Source organism: Schistocerca gregaria, chromosome 5 (genome assembly GCF_023897955.1).
Source record: "Schistocerca gregaria isolate iqSchGreg1 chromosome 5, iqSchGreg1.2, whole genome shotgun sequence".
NCBI classification, from domain to species: domain Eukaryota; kingdom Metazoa; phylum Arthropoda; class Insecta; order Orthoptera; family Acrididae; genus Schistocerca; species Schistocerca gregaria.
Genome location: NC_064924.1, coordinates 114299374 through 114317534, shown reverse-complemented (window position 1 = coordinate 114317534; position 18161 = coordinate 114299374). Strand labels below are relative to the sequence as shown.

The window sequence follows — 18161 nt, the reverse complement described above, 5'->3', positions numbered from 1 at the left end:
TCACAGAATAACGAGACCAATATTGCCGCTGAATTCGAGAAGAATACGGATGGTGTTCATATAAAATTCCTCAGGGTCATTATTTGACCTCCGGCATTGAAAAATCAGTTCCTCTGCTGTGAGTCAGTAAGTTTGCTGCAGTTTCAGGTGTACAAAAAAATACATTTTTAAATTTTTTTGTGCATTTTTGTCTTTCTAAACATGTTACATAGCTCCGTGGAACGACTCCGTTGCTGTTCAGCATTAGTTTGTAGTATACATGTATACTGATTTCGGTTTCTGTTCAACATGATAATGGCCTAACAACAGAGCTGACATTAGATTTCAAGCCTACTGTAATTTAGGTCAATCTCTAGGTGTGCTTCTGCTCTGCAGGGTGTGTTTAATGGCCATGGAATTTAAAATTTTAGCATGTGATAAGAAAGATAAGTAATCTGAAAATCGAAATCCAAATGCTCAGTTCAGATTAAATGGGATGTCAGTGATGTGTAGTACAAAAATTATACGGATTTATTACTAGACGAATGTAAGGTAATATCAACGGCAGCAGGAAATTGTATAACAGGAGTAGGATTGTCGTGAATAGTAAGGTACGGTGGGGAATGTCAACAGCAAAGCAACGCAAACAACATTGTCTTGGTATACATGCAGTGTCACAAGCAAAATATGCAGGGATGGAGAAATTATACGTGGACATTAAGTGAGAAAATCAATATATTAATATGTTACACCGTAGAAGATGAGAGAGTTGACGATTGAGTTACAACAGAATATGTGCCCGCCAGCGGGGCTCAGAGAGAGGAGGGGATAGCTGACATTTGAAAAAAAAAATCTAGTGATATATCACAAGAGGAGAAGGTTGTACTTTGAAAAGACTCGGTGTTTCGGGAATATTCCAGCTATATTAAATCATGGTAAGTCAGAGATTCTGAAATCAGAGAATGGACCTATTCAAAAATAGGTACTGTCCTAGACCTCACCTTAGCAATAATGAAAAGTAGACTAGTTTCTAAAGGAATCGTCCGGAAGAATGAATGGCGGAAGAAGTGGAATAATAAGTGACGGATAAATTTTGATGCGTGTTCCAGGTACTGCAAGAGTGGCTACCATATTACACAGTTCAGATGATGCGAAATGGCGAATTCTGAAAAGGGAAATCACAGAAGTAGCGCAGACGGGTGTACATACAGGTAAGGTAACTGCTAAGAAATCTTGGCCAACAGAAGGAGCAATTTTACCGACCAAGGAAAGAAGGAAACACAAAAACATTCGAGAAAAGTCTGGAAAGAAACAGATGCAAGAAAGCCAAAGTGAATGGCAGCAATAAAATGGATACAAATGGGTAAACATATAGTCGCCGGAAGGGCTAATTCGGCATGCAGAAGAATCAAAAAAGCTTTCAGGGAAATTATATCCAAATGTGCTAACATTAAGACTGCAATGAGAATTCAACTCTTAAATGCAGAGGAGCGAGTAGACAGATGGAACAAGTATATTCAAGATCCATGCGAAAGAGGAAACTGCCTCACGGAACTGAAGAAGAAGAAATGGTATTCTGATGGATACCAAAGGGGATACAATAATATAGTCAAACAGAGCATCAAAACGGTTGCGACAATGTAGGGAGAAACCGTCGGAAATATCCATCGGAATTTCTAATTCGGTAATAAGGAGGAACTCGAATTAAATTAAAAACTTTGTGAGACAGGGAAGCAGCCTATCGCCCTTACTGTTCAATCTATGACCCAAATAGCAAAAAGGTGATTAAAATACAGGATAAAACAATATCAGTGATAATTATCGAAGATGGCATATCTGTTATGCGTGAGATTCAGATATTTAATTGGTTATTAATAAACATTAAGTTGTGGGCTGTCCGTTATTGTAACTTCTAGGTGGGATCTACACTCCTGGATATGGAAAAAAGAACACATTGACACCGGTGTCTCAGACCCACCATACTTGCTCCGCACACTGCGAGAGGGCTGTACACACGCACGGCACAGCGGACACACCAGGAACCGCGGTGTTGGCCGTCGAATGGCGCTAGCTGCGCAGCATTTGTGCACCGCCGCCGTCAGTGGCAGCCAGTTTGCCGTGGCATACGGCGCTCCATCGCAGTCTTTAACACTGGTAGCATGCCGCGACAGCGTGAACGTGAACCGTATGTGCAGTTGACGGACTTTGAGCGAATGCGTATAGTGGGCATGCGGGAGACCGGGTGGACGTACCGCCGAATTGCTCAACACGTGGGACGTGAGGTTTCCACAGTACATCGATGTTGTCGCCAGTGGTCGGCTGAAGGTGCACGTGCCTGTCGACCTGGGACCGGACCGCAGCGACGCACAGATACGCGCCAAGACCGTAGGATCCTACGCAGTGCCGTAGGGGACCGTACCGCCACTTCCCAGCAAATTAGGGACCCTGTTGCTCCTGGGGTATCGGCGAGGACCATTCGCAACCGTCTCCATGGAGCTGGGCTACGGTCCCGCACACCGTTAGGCCGTCTTCCGCTCACGCCCCAACATCGTGCAGCCCACCTCCAGTGGTGTCGCGACAGGCGTGAATAGAGGGACGAATGGAGACGTGTCGTCTTCAGCGACGAGAGTCGCTTCTGCCTTGGTGCCAATGATGGTCGTATGTGTGTTTGGCGCCGTGCAGGTGAGCGCCACAATCAGGACTGCATACGACCGAGGCACACAGGGCCAACACCCGGCATCATGGTGTGGGGAGCGATCTCCTACACTGGCCGTACACCTCTGGTGATCGTCGAGGGGACACTGAATAGTGCACGGTACATCCAAACCGTCAACGAACCCATCGTTATACCATTCCTAGACCGGCAAGGGAACTTTCCGCATGTATCCCGTGCCACCCAACGTGCTCTAGAAGGTGTAAGTCAACTACACTGGCCAGCAAGTTCTCCGGATCTGTCCCCCATTGAGCATGTTTGGGACTGGATGAAGCGTCGTCTCACGCGGTCTGCACGTCCAGCACGAACGCTGGTCCAACTGAGGCGCCAGGTGGAAATGGCATGGCAAGCCGTTCCACAGGACTACATCCAGCATCTCTACGATCGTCTCCATGCGAGAATAGCAGCCTGCATTGCTCCGAAATGTATCTGACCCCAGGAATGTGTCAATAACGTTTCCCCTTCCTGGGACAATGAATTCACGGTGTTCTTATTTCAATTTCCAGGAGTGTATTTTACTAATAATATTCCATCGCCTTCAGTCACAATATTTTTATTTGCTAATTACTGTCCTAAAACTTTCGACACAGCAACTCCATTTTTAGGACTGTATAGTCCATTTCCTGTGGTCCCTCTCTCCCCCCCCCCCCCTCTCTCTCTCTCTTCCTCTCCCTCTACCATTCTCTCACTCCCTCTCTTTAACCCCTGCCCGATCCCTCTCTCACCCTAAGCTCTACACCCCACTCATTGTCATTTTGCAGGTAGGTTTCATTTCATTTGAATCCATAACTAAAGTAATATAACGCTATTATAAAGTTACAAGCTCAACAATTGTAAATTACACATTTAGCAAAAGAAGCTATATATTGTTTTCAGTATTTTGCGTCATTCTGTACGCTATTAAACGTTAAATATCATATTGAAAATGAAAGAATGTAAAACTAGTGTTGTTAACTGCTTTTCCTCTAGTCTATTTTTGTTTATCATTTTATTTCATTAATCTATGTTAATGCAAATAATACTAACTTCTTTATTCCTTCACATTACTTTAACACAGGCTACGTAAGTGTCATTTGAGTCATGTAGTACCGGCAAAACATGTCAAGTCGTTCAGAATATAAGAGCAAATGTGGAAGTTGTTCGTTAATACAGAACTCAAGGTTTATGTGGGTAAACTTAGGTAATATGTTACAATACTGTTGTTCTCTCATTTCGATGATATGTCTCTCTTTAACCCCGTCTGGGACTACCTTCTCTCTAAACTAAGAACTGAGTTGTTCTGTTGCCCTTAGGCGAAAAACTTGAATGAGATGTAACGCCCACTGCGTCTACACAGTCTTTGAAATGAGAGTTGCAGCCCCGAAACGAGTTATGTAACAGTCAGAGAATGAAGATAATATGACTGAATACGCAGTGCTATTAATATATCTTAACCTGGAATAATAAGTAATTTCTTAACACGAACAAGTTACCATTTAAGTTCGAATGCTAGCGTACAGCTACTGCTCAAAGTGGCAACTGCCACTCTACGTGTATTATGTTGTTGTGGTCTTCAGTCCAGAGTCTTGTTTTATACGCGTCTCTGCGTTACTCCATCATGTGCAACTTTCATCAACCTTCTCATAACTATCACATCCTATAAGAACATACAAAACTGCTTAGTTGAGTCATGCTTTCGTCTCCCTCTATTCTTTATACTTTTTACCTTCTCTCCTCCACCCCCCTCCTCAAACACACACACAATCACGCTTCCCACCATCACCAAATTACCTATCCTTCGGCAGTGTCCGAACAATCAAACCTGAAATGTGGGCAGCTGGTGCCATTAATGATCTTTCCTTTTCACTCCAGTACTCTTCAGCGATCTTGTGTATCTTCATCTTCATAAAAAGCTATATGCTCTTCTTCTACGTACTCTCTAACATTTACTACGTTTTGAGGCTATAGAAGGCAACATTTCCTTACCCTTGCATCTATGTTCGATACCTACAATTTTGAGTATTTTTGAAAAAGCTTTTCTCATTATCATTATTCTGCATTTTGTATCCTATCTACACGTGATTATTTAATGTTTCATCCGTATAGAACGGTATCAGAAGACCGCAACTTTTGATCAGAGCGTACAAACTGCTTCTTGCTTCAGTCACTGATTTACTTTACCATTACGCGTTTCGATGGTTCAATGGATGATCTTCATGTGGATGTATGTTTATTTAAGTAGTTGGTTATAGTAAACAGCACTCGTGCTTCTCCGCAGCTGCAGACTAAGGAAAATATAACAAATTATAAAAATAGTCTTATTGCAAAAGTCACTTTTGAAGATCAAAAACATGAATTTGTGATATTAAATTGTACTTATGGGTTAACTAGAGTCGTAAAAAGTCTCCACACTTGTATTTGTTGTAGGTCCTCTTCACTGTACATTATGTATACATTATCAGGTCAAGGACGTTGTCTTTGTTACAGACATGCTTGCATACTTTAGATACAAAGATAATTGAAAGGTGCAATAGCTGGAGTTTTCTTATACCTTACTCTACATCACAATGCAATTATTATATCAAATTCTTACACACTGAAATATTTTATTTTAAAAATGCGAATCGCTTGCAGTATATTATGAACCTGTGCACATTTCAATTCCATTGAAGTGATCTAAGTTACGGGATAGCGATGTGCACACATACATATCTGATACTATCATGTACACGACGTATAAAAGGGCAGAACATTGGTGGAGCTGTCATTTTTACTCAGGAGGTTAACGTGAAAATTTTTCTGTCGTTATTATAGCCATATGACGAGAATTACCAGACTCTGAACGTGGAGTAATTGTTGTAGCTAGACACATAGAACATTACATTTGGGAAATAGTAAGGCAATTTACTATTCCGAGATCCAAAAGGTGAAGACTGTGCCGAGAGCACCAAATTTCAGGTGTTATCTCTCACCATGGACAACGCAATGGCCCTGAGCATTCACTTAACGACAGAGTGTGCTAACACACAAGCAATACTGCCTGAAATAACCGCAGAAAACAACGTGGGGCCTACGATATCAGGGAAAGTAGTGAAATTTGGCATTAATGGGCTATGGCGACAAACGAACAACGTGACTGCCTATGCTAACAGCGCGCCATCGCCTGAAGCGCCTCTCCTGTGCTCATGACCACGTCGGTTTGACCCTAGGCAAGCCGACCGGTGTGGCTAACAGGTTCTAGGCGCTTCAGTCTGGTACATCGCGACCGCTACGGTCGCAGGTTTGAATCCTGCCTCGGGCATGGATATGTGTGATGTCCTTAGGTTAGTTAGGTTTAAGTAGTTCTAAGTTCTAGACGACTGATGACCTGCGATGTTAAGTCCCATAGTGCTCAGAGCCATTTGAACCATTTGACCCCAGATGACTGAAAAACCATGGCGTGGTCAGATGAGTCCCGATTTCAGTTGGTAAGAACTGATGAAATGGTTCGAGTATAGCGGATACCCCCACAAAGCCATGGAATCAACAAGACACTGTGCAAGCTGGTGGTGGCTTTATATTGATGTGGGCTGTGTTTACATGGAATGGACTGCGTACTTCGGTCCTACTGAACCGATCATTGATTGGAAATAGTTATGTTCGGCTTCTGGGAGACCATTTTCCGCCATTCATGGACTACATGTTTATGTATAAAAATAGGCCAAGTCACTGGACCATAACTGTTCGCCATTGGTTTGAAGAACATTATGGACAATCCTAGCGAACTATTGGGCCTCCGAGATGGCCCACCATGAATTGAAAATTTCTGGGGCATAATCGAGAAGTCTGTTTGTGAATAAAATCCAGCAGTAGCAACTCTTTTGCAATTATGTACGGCTATAGAGGCAACATAGCTCAATATCTCTGCAGGGGACTTCCAACAATTTGTTGATTCCCAGCAGCTTCGAGTTGCTCCGCCGGGCAAAAGAAGATCAGAAAAGATGTTAGAAGATATCCCATGACTTCTGTCACCTCAGTGTGTTATAATAAATGGATACATTTACATTAATATGTTTTACTGTATTTTAAGAAGTGAGTGGAGTGTAACATAATGTGGACAGTGCACAGTTCAAATATTATATTAAGGGGAGTTAGACCGGAATTTTTTTCACATTTTCAGATTTTTATCTCATTATAAAATTTGCAATTTCACAAATAAAATGATACACACATCACTTATAAACTCACATGGGAAATATTTTATTTCATTTTTCTAAATACAATCAACACCAGTAAAAAATGTCAAAATTTTTACGTGTAGTACTTCAATATCTAGTAGAATCGGTAATTTCTTATAAAGAAGGCTGTGGATTGCTGTGTCATAAAGGTTAAATTACATGTTTGTATTGGTAGCACTGTCAAAACAGTATCATATTGTTTCATAGTATAATCACGCGTTTTATTTCGAAGTGCTAACGTTTCTCCGAGGAAAAGTGATGAACAGATTGCGAAATCTCTCAAAAAGTAAAGTATGAAGCCAAAACGAAGTGTTCTTAAAAAATGTGGGTTTCATGGTTACACGTTTTCGAATAAGGCTAATCATTGTGTTTAACATGTGGCGTGTGAAGTTACAGACAATGAAATACAGGCAAACTCGTCAGTATCTAGAGAAACGCCCATTTGTGCTTCGAAGATCAAAATAAAAAGTTGTGATACAGTTCTCTCAAAACGAAAGAGATGTAAATGGTAGATTAGATTATATTCTGATTGATTTACACATCATAACAAGGGTGTTTGGTGCATGTGTGTGTTGTAAAATATGTGGAGGGCAATTAGTTTACATGAAGACAGTGCCGTATCAAATGGACTAGCCAGGATACATAGCATTAATTGTGACAGTTGTAAATATACTCATTCATTTTGGAATTCTGATAAGTGTAAGGGTAATTATTTTGAATTGCATGTAAGCAGGTTTTATGGGCTGAGAGGTATCGGCAAAGGACACACTGCAGCAGAAAAATTGTGTGCCGTGATGGATATGCCACGCCCACCCTGTAAAATCGACAAGAATGCAAGATTTATTGGAGATGGTGAGGAATCTGTTGCATGTGAGTCAATGAAGGGCGCTGCAAACGAAGCTCTTGAAATAAACGATGGTATGACTGACATTAAGCATGTATTCAGTTACAGTCTTTTAAAACTTTAGAAGCTGTTCTTGAAAATTTACATTTTCTGTTGCATTTTTAGCTAAATCTCAGAAGCCACTTTGAACAGAGTATTCAAATTTTCAGGAAGTAGTAACATACATATCCTGAGTCTACAGGACTAAAAGAACAACATAATGTTGTGCATAGTTAAAATTATTAAGGATAACGTACAAAGAAGTACTCAAAATTTTAAGTGTGTAATTGAAAAGTTGTGTTTCCGAAATAAGTGACTAAAATGCAATTATTGTAGTTCAGTAGACTCAGAACATACAGTTTAACTTCCTGTAACGGTTTAATGTCAATGGCTGCAGTGGCTCCTGAAATACAGGGAAGCCATGTCACTAATTTAACAAGATTTAATTTAACAAGATAGGGCATTACAGTTCTCATTAAATGCTTATATATACGAAACATCACAACAGATCATACACACCGCGTGTCTCTCCTGAGAGATATCAGATGCATTATCTCTGGTATTTCGGCAGACATCTGCAATTTCGTTTTTGCACCCTGTACGTTGGGTCAACACAATTACTGTTCATCACAGTTTGCATGCGACGCCCAGTGACATCAGAAAGCGTCGTTTGTTTTCCATTACAAAAAAAAATAATTTTTAATGGAAATCTTACGTGCCCAGTAGATAGAGCAGTATCAGATTCTCTAATGCGGTGTTTCCTTCTTCGATATCTATTAACGGTGACAGTACACACAAAGAAAAAACAGAAATCGAGGAACGTCTCAGTACTGCCGCATGCTTGGCAGTAGCAGCCAGCACAGGCCACCGAGGTGCTGTCGATGGTTCAGTGGTGGTTCCTCTTCGAGTTTTAGTGTCCCTCTTAACAGATAAGACAAATTCTCACTACATTAAACTGGGATCACTCTATCGAATGACCACTAAAAATCCTACTTTAAAAATAATTTTGTTTGTAACAGAAAACAATCAGACTTTTGCGTCGATATTGGGCGTCGCACGAAAGATGTGGTGAGGACCCTCTGACTGGGCTGACTCCAACTACACAATGCGAAATCGAAATTGCAAGTACATACTGAAACGCTAGAGAAACTTCGCCTGACGATTCTAGCAGATACAGCATGTGTATATTGTAGGTTGCACTTGTTGGGAAATGAATAGCAGTGGTTAAATTGATGTGTATTGAAATTGTTAGTTAGGAGAATTCCTTAACTACTTAGTCAAATACTTTGTGAAACCTTGTGGAATGTGTTTCATTGGTGTTGTTGAGTGTATTTTCGCCATGTTTCTTTCTGCGGCTATAGATGTGTAGTTCTTCATACAAAGACATTCTGTGTCCTTTGTTCAGTCTAGTAACGTGCTGTTGCTTTGTGTACGTCCTGTATCTTTTATGTGATAGGCTGTTGCAGATTTCTATGATGTGCTGAATCGGAAGGCGTTGATGTGTTATTGGAATATGGTGAGGACGTTACAACCTTTTTTCACTTGCGCATTGAACTGAGTATTTTCAAATGGTTTGATCAAGTACTTAAAGCATTGTCATAATTAACAGTTTCAATGCACAGCAATTAATTTAACCACTTCCAATTATTTCCCAGTATCTTCAACCGATGGTATATATGTACCATCTGTTGTGACCTTTTTTATGTAAAAGTATGTAATACAATATTTCATTTGTTCACATTTCCATGTTCAGTCCAAGCCATTCATATTTTTAAAATAGAAGAAAAATATATTCATGTATAGAACCATCTAACATAAAAGTTGAATTGTGATGTAGAGTAACAAACAACAGAGTTCCAGCTATTCCATCAGACAATTATCTTTGTGTCGAGCAAAAGAAAGTATACCGGTAACGTGTATGATATCTCTGAAGTGACAGTGTAAACATAATGTACAGTGGTGAGGATAAACAACAAATAGGCATATGCAGACTTTTTACAACTCTGATACCCCTTAGGTAGGATTTACTGTCACAAACACATGTTTTTGTACTTCAAAAGAGCCTTTTCCAAAAAAAAAGGCATTCCCACTAGCAAAATACTCAACAAAATCTCGTACATTTTCCTTGGTCTGATGCTGTGGAAGGATATCAGTGCTCTTCACTAAGACCAGCTATGTAACTATACATTTGGCGGTCTGAAGGTGATAGTGTGAACCATCAAAACAAGTAGTGGCAAAAAGTGGGTAGCACAGAAAGCTCTTCGATTTGTAACTATATATGTTGTCAGTTGTTTTGCTGCCCAATAAATGTGACTCAGATTCTAGTTTTCCTGTCTTATTTTCCCAGTCTAATACCGCCAACATCGGTTGCTTTAATTCGATTGCATGCCATTAATTTTATTTTGCTGTTGTTGAATGCATGGTTAACTCCTTTGCAAATCACTTTCCATCCTGCTCAGCTTCGGGTTCTAGCGGTTTACCGTCTTTGACATAATTACTATGTCGCTATCAAACTCGAAAGTTTTTACTTCTTCTCAGTGACCTTTCATTGTCTTTCCACATACCTCCTTGATTTACTTAACAAATCTCTCACTACACAAGCTGAATGATAATAGGTGTAGGCTGCAAACCTTCCTGAATGCATGTTTGTCTTTCATGTCCTTCAGTTACTGTAACTCTGGTCTCACTTCTGCACAGTATGTGGATGGCTTTACCTGCATCTTTTTAACCCTGCAACCGCCATAATTTCAAAGAATATATACTAGTCAGTACTGTCGAACGATTTCTCTAAATCTACAAATGATATACAACATGATTTACACTTCTTCTGTCTGTCTTCTAAGATAAGTCATTAGTTCAGTACATGCCTTGCATATTAATACATTTCTTTGAAAACCAAAATGGCCTTAGCCTGTCTCAGGCACAGTATTTTGCAACCATGAGTTATTTAACTAGTGGTTCTTCAGTATTTACACCTGATGTTACCAGGTCCCTCCTTCGTCCACAACCTTCTTTCAGAATTCATAGACAGGGTGTTTGGCATGATTTAGTTGCACACTGTGCAAAACTGTATCAGTTACCAGTCCATATTCAATTATTGTCTTTTATCTTTTCCTCTTTTCACTATCAAACTCCAGTTTTCTATCCAATCATATTTTCGAATCCAACACCTATCTCAATAATTTATTTTGCTCCACGATATATTCTGTAAGTCTGTAGAGCTAATACACACGTATGTTTGTACAATTGTGGTGCAAGTTCGTTTCGAGTGTTGCTGGATTTCAAATATGATCCCCATATCCCCCATGAACCATGGACCTTGCCGATGGTGGGGAGGCTTGATGCCCTCAGCGATATAGATAGCCGTACCGTAGGTACAACCACAATGGAGGAGGGTATCTGTTGAGACGCCAGACTGACGTGTGGTTCCTGAAGGGGGCAGCAGCCTTTTCAGTAGGTGCAAGGGCAACAGTCTGGATAATTGACTGATCTGGCCTTGTAACAATAACCAAAATGGCCTTGCTGTGCTGATACAGGGAACGGCTGAAATTTCCTGAGGGCATGCAGCTTTACTGTATGGTTAAATGATGATGGCGTCCTCTTGGGTAAAATATTCCAGTGGTAAAATAGTCCCCCATTCGGATCACCGGGCGGGGACTACTGAAAAGGATGTCATTATCAGGAGAAAGAAACGTATCAGAGCGTGGAATGTCAGATCCCTTTATCGGGCAGGTAGGTTAGAAAATTTAAAAAGGGAAATGCATAGGTTAAAGTTAGATATAGTGGGAATTAGGGAAGTTCGGTGGCAGGAGGAACATGACTTCTGGTCAGGTGACTACAGGGTTATAAACACAAAATCAAATAGGGGGAATGCAAGAGTAGGTTTAATAACGAATAGGAAAATAGGAATGCTGATAAGCTACTACAAACAGCATAGTGAACGCATTACTGTGGCAAAGGTAGATACCAAACCCATGGCTACCACAACAGTACAAGTTTATAGGCCAACTAGGTCAGCAGATGACGAAGAAATTAAAGAAATGTATGAAGAAATAAAAGAAATTATTCAGATAGTGAAGGGGGATGAAAATTTAATAGTGATGGGTGACTGGAATTCGTCAGTAGGAAATTGGAGAGAAGGAAACGTAGGGGCTAAGAAATGAAAGAGGAAGCCGCCTGGTAGAATTTTGCACAGAGCACAACTTAATCATAGCAAAATCTTGGTTTAAGAATCATGAAAGAAGGTTGTATACATGGAAGAACCCAGGAGATACTAAAAGGTACCAGATAGATTATAGAATGGTAAGACAGAGATTTAGGAACAAGGTTTTAAATTGTAAGACATTTTCAGGGGCAGATGTGGACTCTGACCAAAATCTATTGGTTATGACCTGTAGATGGAAACTGAAGGAACTGCAACAAGGTGGGAATTCAAGGAAATGGGACCTGGATAAACTGAAACACCCAGAGGTTGTACAGAGTTTCAGAGAGAGCATAAGGGAGCAGTTGACAGGAATTGGGGAAAGAAATATAGTAGCAGAAGAATGGGTAGCTTTGAGGGATGAAGTGGTAGAAGCAGCAGAGGATCAAGTAGGTAAAAAGACGAGGGCCAGTAGAAATCCTTGGGTAACAGAAGAAATAATGAATTTAATTGATCAAAGGAGAATACATAAAAATTCAGTAAATGAAGCAGGCAAGAGGGAATACACACGTCTCAAAAATGAGATCGACAGGAAGTGCAAAATGGCTAAGCAGGGATGGCTAGAGGTCAAATGTAAGGATGTAGAGTCTTATCTCACTAGGGGTAAAATAATAGTGCCTACAAGAAATTTAATGAGACCTTTGGAGATAAGAGAAACATTTGTATGAACATCAAGGGCTCAGATGGAAACCCAGTTCTAAGCAAAGAAGGGAAAGCAGAAAGGTGGAAGGAGTATATAGAGGGTCTATACAAGGGCGATGTACTTCAGGACAATATTATGGAAATGGAAGAGGATGCAGATGAAGATGAAATGGGAGATACGATACTGCGTGAAGAGTTTGACAGAGCACTGAAAGAAGTGAGTCGAAACAAGGCCCCAGAGTAGACAACATTCCACTGGAACTACGACTGCCTTGGGAGAGCCAGTACCGACAAAACTCTACCATGTGGTGAGCAAGATGTATGAAACAGGTGAAATACCCTCAGACTTGAAGAAGAATATAATAATTCCAATGCCAAGGAAATCTGGTGCTGACAGATGTGAAAATTACCGAACAATCAGTTTAATATAACATAATAACACAAATTCTTTACAGACGAATGGAAAAACTATTAGAACCGACCTCGGGGAAGATCAGTTGAATTCTGTAGAAATACTGGAACACGTGAGGCAATACTGACCTTACGACTTACCTTAGAAGAAAGATTAAAGAAAAGCAAACCTATGTATCTAGCATTTGTAGACTTAGAGGAAGCTTTTGACAATTTTCACTGGAATACTCTCTTTCAAATTCTAAAGGTGACAGGGATAAAATACAGGGAGCGAAAGGCTATTTACAATTTGTACAGAAACCAGATGGCAGTTATAAGAGTCGAGGGACGTGAAAGGGAAGCAGTGGTTCGGAAGGGAGTAAGACAGGGTTGTAGCCTCTCCCCGATGTTATTCAAACTGCATATTGAGCAAGCAGTAAAGGAAACAAAAGAAAAATTCGGAGTAGGTATTAAAATCTATGGAGAAGAAATAAAAACTTTGAGGTTGGCCGATGACATTGTAATTCTGTTACAGACAGCAAAGGATTTGGAAGAGCAGTTGAATGGAATGGATAGGGATATAAGATGAACATCAACAAAACCAAAACGAGGATAATGGAATGTAGTCGAGTTAAGTTGGGTGATGCTGAGGGAATTAGATTAGTAAAAGAGACACTTAAAGTAGTAAAGGAGTTTTGCTATTTGGGGAGCAAAATAATTGATGATGGTCGAAGTAGAGAGGATATAAAATGTAGACTGGCAATGGCAAGGAAAGCCTTTCTGAAGAAGAGAAATTTGTTAACATCGAGTATAGATTTAACTGTCAGGAAGTTGTTTCTGAAAGTATTTGTATGTTGTGTAGCCATGTATGGAAGTGAAACATGGACGATAAATAGTTTGGACAAGAAGAGAATAGAAGCTTTCGAAATGTGGTGCTACAGAAGAATGCTGAAGACTAGAGGGGTAAATCACATAACCAATGAGGAAATGTTGAATGGGATTGGGGAGAAGTGAAGTTTGTGGCACAACTTGACCAGAAGAAGGGATCGGTTGGTAGGACCTGTTCTGAGGCGTCAAGGGATCACCAATGTAGTATTGGAGGGCAGCATGAACGGTAAAAATCGTAGAGGGAGACCAAGAGATGAATACACTAAGCATATTCAGAAGGATGTAGGTTGCAGTAGATACTGGGAAATAAAGAAGCTTGCACAGGATAGAGTAGCATGGAGAGCTTCATCAAACCAGCCTCAGGAGTGAAGACCACAACAACAGCAACAAATAACCATTCTTAAAAGACAACTCCCTTTTGTCTTCTCTTGGTATTCAACAATTAATTACTCAGAAATTCTTTAACCTCTTATTGAAATAGAATAAAATAATATGGATATGTTTTGTAGATGAACTGTAGATTGAATTGGGGGTTTGCAACTGTCTTAGACTTTAGCTGTTGATCAAACAATTTTCATTATATCTCATAGCTATTCACAGAAAATTTAGTTCCCTTCCAACAGACAAAAGGAAAAAAATCCAGCATATTGAGGACACCTCATGAGACATGGTGTGTGTCATCAGAAGAAGGCCCTCTCAAACTGGACTGATGTGTTGGAGTGTGATAGAGTTGAGACCCCACATGCATACATATTACAAGGGACAACTCACTACTTCATATTACCTTACCCAGCAGCCAAATCACATTTCAGTAAGATGGAGGCTGAGCATTTTCATCCAGGAATCAAGTGAACTGACTGCAGTCCCATATCTGTTGACATCAATGGATTCCGATTGATAGCATATAATCATAGCATTGCTGTTTACCTTCTGGATGGCCCAACCAGAAATGTTGCAATGCTGGAAGAGGCTAGAGTGTCATTATCCATATCACCTCATGGAAAATTAGCTTTGTTAAGGAGTAACCATTTTCACCTAGAGGAGTGGCTTTAGAAATGACCTGCATTCTTTTGCTTAATTAAAACGGTTTTCATTAGAGGGGTACAAGATGATATGAAACTGTGTATCCAGCCACTTCAGGTACACATCTGAAAACTGTACGATATCTTTCAGATGTGCGGCTCAACCACACTGTCTCCTACTGCAAGGCTGTAATCAGATAGACATTTTCAGTTCTCACACACATGTTCAACTCCTTTCAGATAAGATCAAGGGTCTCGTTTACGTGCATCGCTGGCTTACCTGTGGCAGTAGTGCGCAGTGCGGCTGCCCTTCTGGCTGCTGCGGCGTTGGCAGCAGCAGACGCACCTGTGGCCCCCATTGCACCGAAGTTCAAGCCCCTGGCAGCCCCCGCATTGAGAGCAGCGCCCCTAGCCGCCCCCGCATTGAGAGCAGCGCCCCTGGCCGCCCCTGCATTCAGAGCAGCGCCCCTGGCCGCCCCCGCATTCAGAGCAGCGCCCCTGGCTGCCCCCGCATTAAGTGCTGCGCCTCGGGCCGCCCCCCCGCCTCTGGCTGCCGAAAAGCCCCTCGCTGCCCCCGCACTAGAAGAAGCGCCTCTTGCTGCCCCCAAACCGAGAGACGCGCCCCTTGCCGCCCCTGCGCCGAGAGACGCGCCTCTGGCCGCCCCAGCAGCGCCGAAAGACGCTCCTCTGGCAGCACCCTGCGCTCCTCTGCTGGCAGGTAAGTTCGCCGAGTTTGCCGCATTGTGACCCTGCACCTGTACACAAAGGAGGTAGTACTTTTCCTATAACAGCAGCATATTTTTTAGTTCCTCTATATTCATCCTAGTAATGCATTCGATCCATAACCTGCTAAAGCAAAATTTGTGTGTCTTGCATACCTTGATTTGTGTGTTACTCTATATACAATGGTAGCTCAAAGTGAAAGAATAAATATTACGAGATAAATTTGGATCGAAGTAAAATTGAAACAGTTATCAAAATAAAGACAATATCCTAATAAGTACATCTCTTGACAGGTTCATAAAACCAAAATGTCCTGCTCGGTGACATTCAGTCTTATGTCTGAGTGCCCCAGGCATCTTCCATGTCTTGATCATCCTTGACACATTTTCTAGAAAGCAGCCTAGATGTTGCCACTGGTTCCTGTTCTATTGATTGACAATGGACCTGCTGTGGCCGTCAAGTGTTTGGTGAGACTTACTAGGATGGTTCACTACCAGTTTGAATAAGGTTCATAGAAAATGATGCTGTAGTGCATCAGTTGAATTGGTTTCTGAACAAAATCTCACTTTTTTGCAACCTATGAATTACCGTTCTGTTTATTAGTAGCATACTCGTACAACACAGTATTTTTCCTTCTGTATGTAATTACATGATTACGGGATCATCCCTCTACATTCTCCCCACAACTATGTCTAAATGTCATTACACAAGACTATCGCTCTTTGATGGTACTCTTCCTGATGCCATCCACTGTCAGGATTAGTCCTATGGCGTCAATATGATAAAGTTTCAACTGCTCCCATACGAGATCATTGTAGTTCATGTTAGCAGATATAGAAGACGTTTGCATTTGGTTGTTTCCTACCCCCAAAATGTGAGCATTCTTGACGTGGACTCATTGCTATCATCGTTCAAATGGCTCTGAGCACTATGGGACTTAACTTCTGAGGTAATCAGTCCCCTAGAGCATAGAAATGGGTGAACATAACTAACCAAAGGACATCGCACACATCCATGCCAGAGGCAAGAGTCGAACCTGAGACTGAAGCGGTCGCGCGTTCCCAGACTGCAGCGCCTAGAACCGCTGGGCCACCCCGGCCAGCCATTGTGATCATGCATTGTCGGCTTGTGCATCGTATAAACTGCCAAAATCTTGACTGTAGTGCTGAAGGAACCGGTACTGATACTACACAACCTGATAATTACCCTCGACAGCAACGATAGATGTCTGACACCAGTAAGCGATTCCCCCGTAACACTTTCTTAGATATGACGGAAGTTAGCTTTCCTTTTGACGATAGCCACCCATTAAGAATGACATGTTGAGATCTGTCTACTAGAACGTTTCCATCCACAGGCATTTCAGCTCAGATATTTCGTTTTAAAGTGATATGATGATGAGAATTCAAGCAAAGGATTTCTTCCAAGCAAGCTATAATACAGCTAAGACGCTGAACACATATTCCTCAGGATGCTGATTAAAATCTACATCTAATCATCAGGAAAGAAGTGCGTCGCCAATTTGTAAAGTGATTAATGTGGATGTTGCGATGATATCTTTGTAGAGGATATTTTTAGTTATTTCCCTATCCTTCCACAACCCGACCACATTCTGCGTCTCGTTATTGACGTGGGGGTTACACCCGAATCTACTTTCCTTGTTTACAGAAATCCGGAAATCAAGAAAAGGGCACTGAACTGAGTTCTTCACTTTACTGCGAACAGGATGCTATGACTGAACAGAGAAAGCTGTGTTTCATATCATTGGTAGTTGTGGAGACGATGTTGACTCCTACATAGGGAATATTCAATCTTCAGAAAAGTCGTCACGTCTTATATATTACATTTCGGACGTTTTGGAGTTTTCATTCAAGATGAGAACATAAAACTACATTTACAAGATGTTTCATTAACCACTATGATGTGGGGTACAGCTAATCAAAGAGATGTGTGTGCATAAACAAACACATGGAATATACAAGATTCATAAACGAGTACCAAAATACCTTTTACTGCCACAATTACTTTTAAACTTGTTCTGAACGATATGTGTTTAGCTTTAGTCACAAGGGTAGTGTCGACAGAACTTCATCTCAACACATTTTCATGTGTCATCCAGGATCCGTTACATTTTCAGTGTAAAAGGGTATCTATATGAGATGACGTTCCTTATCTGAGATTTTAAACAACATATACGGGAATAACATTGACTGTAAATGACAAACTTAAAAAAAGAATGCTTCGGTATTATGTATAGGGCGGATATGAAGATAGGTAGGAAGAGAGGTGGGAAGGAAGACAGAAATATCGATTAATGTTCCCTGGAAGACATTGCGGCTATTTGTCAACGCTGAGATTAGTGCACATCTTAGTCAAATACCATGCGAACGTGAAACATACGGCGTTCTACTTCAGAAGTGGAATAATTTTGCATGAGATTCAATTTTCCCACCGTTATATGCTTTGCCTTCTTTCATTTTCCTAAGAACAGCGTTCCTGCTAGCAATCACTATAACTCAGAGAG

At 41.0% G+C, this 18161-nt stretch overlaps 1 protein-coding gene across 2 annotated transcripts in view; it reads right to left on the bottom strand.

Annotated features, from left to right (window-relative positions):
* The window catches only part of LOC126272641 (uncharacterized transmembrane protein DDB_G0289901-like), a 70640-nt gene that overhangs the window by 39738 nt on the left and 12741 nt on the right, over positions 1-18161 (bottom strand). For both annotated transcript variants that reach the window (XM_049975627.1, XM_049975629.1), the window contains exon 2: positions 15195-15669. In XM_049975627.1, coding sequence (XP_049831584.1) covers positions 15195-15669 — 475 coding nt within the window. The remainder of the gene's footprint in view (positions 1-15194; positions 15670-18161) is intronic.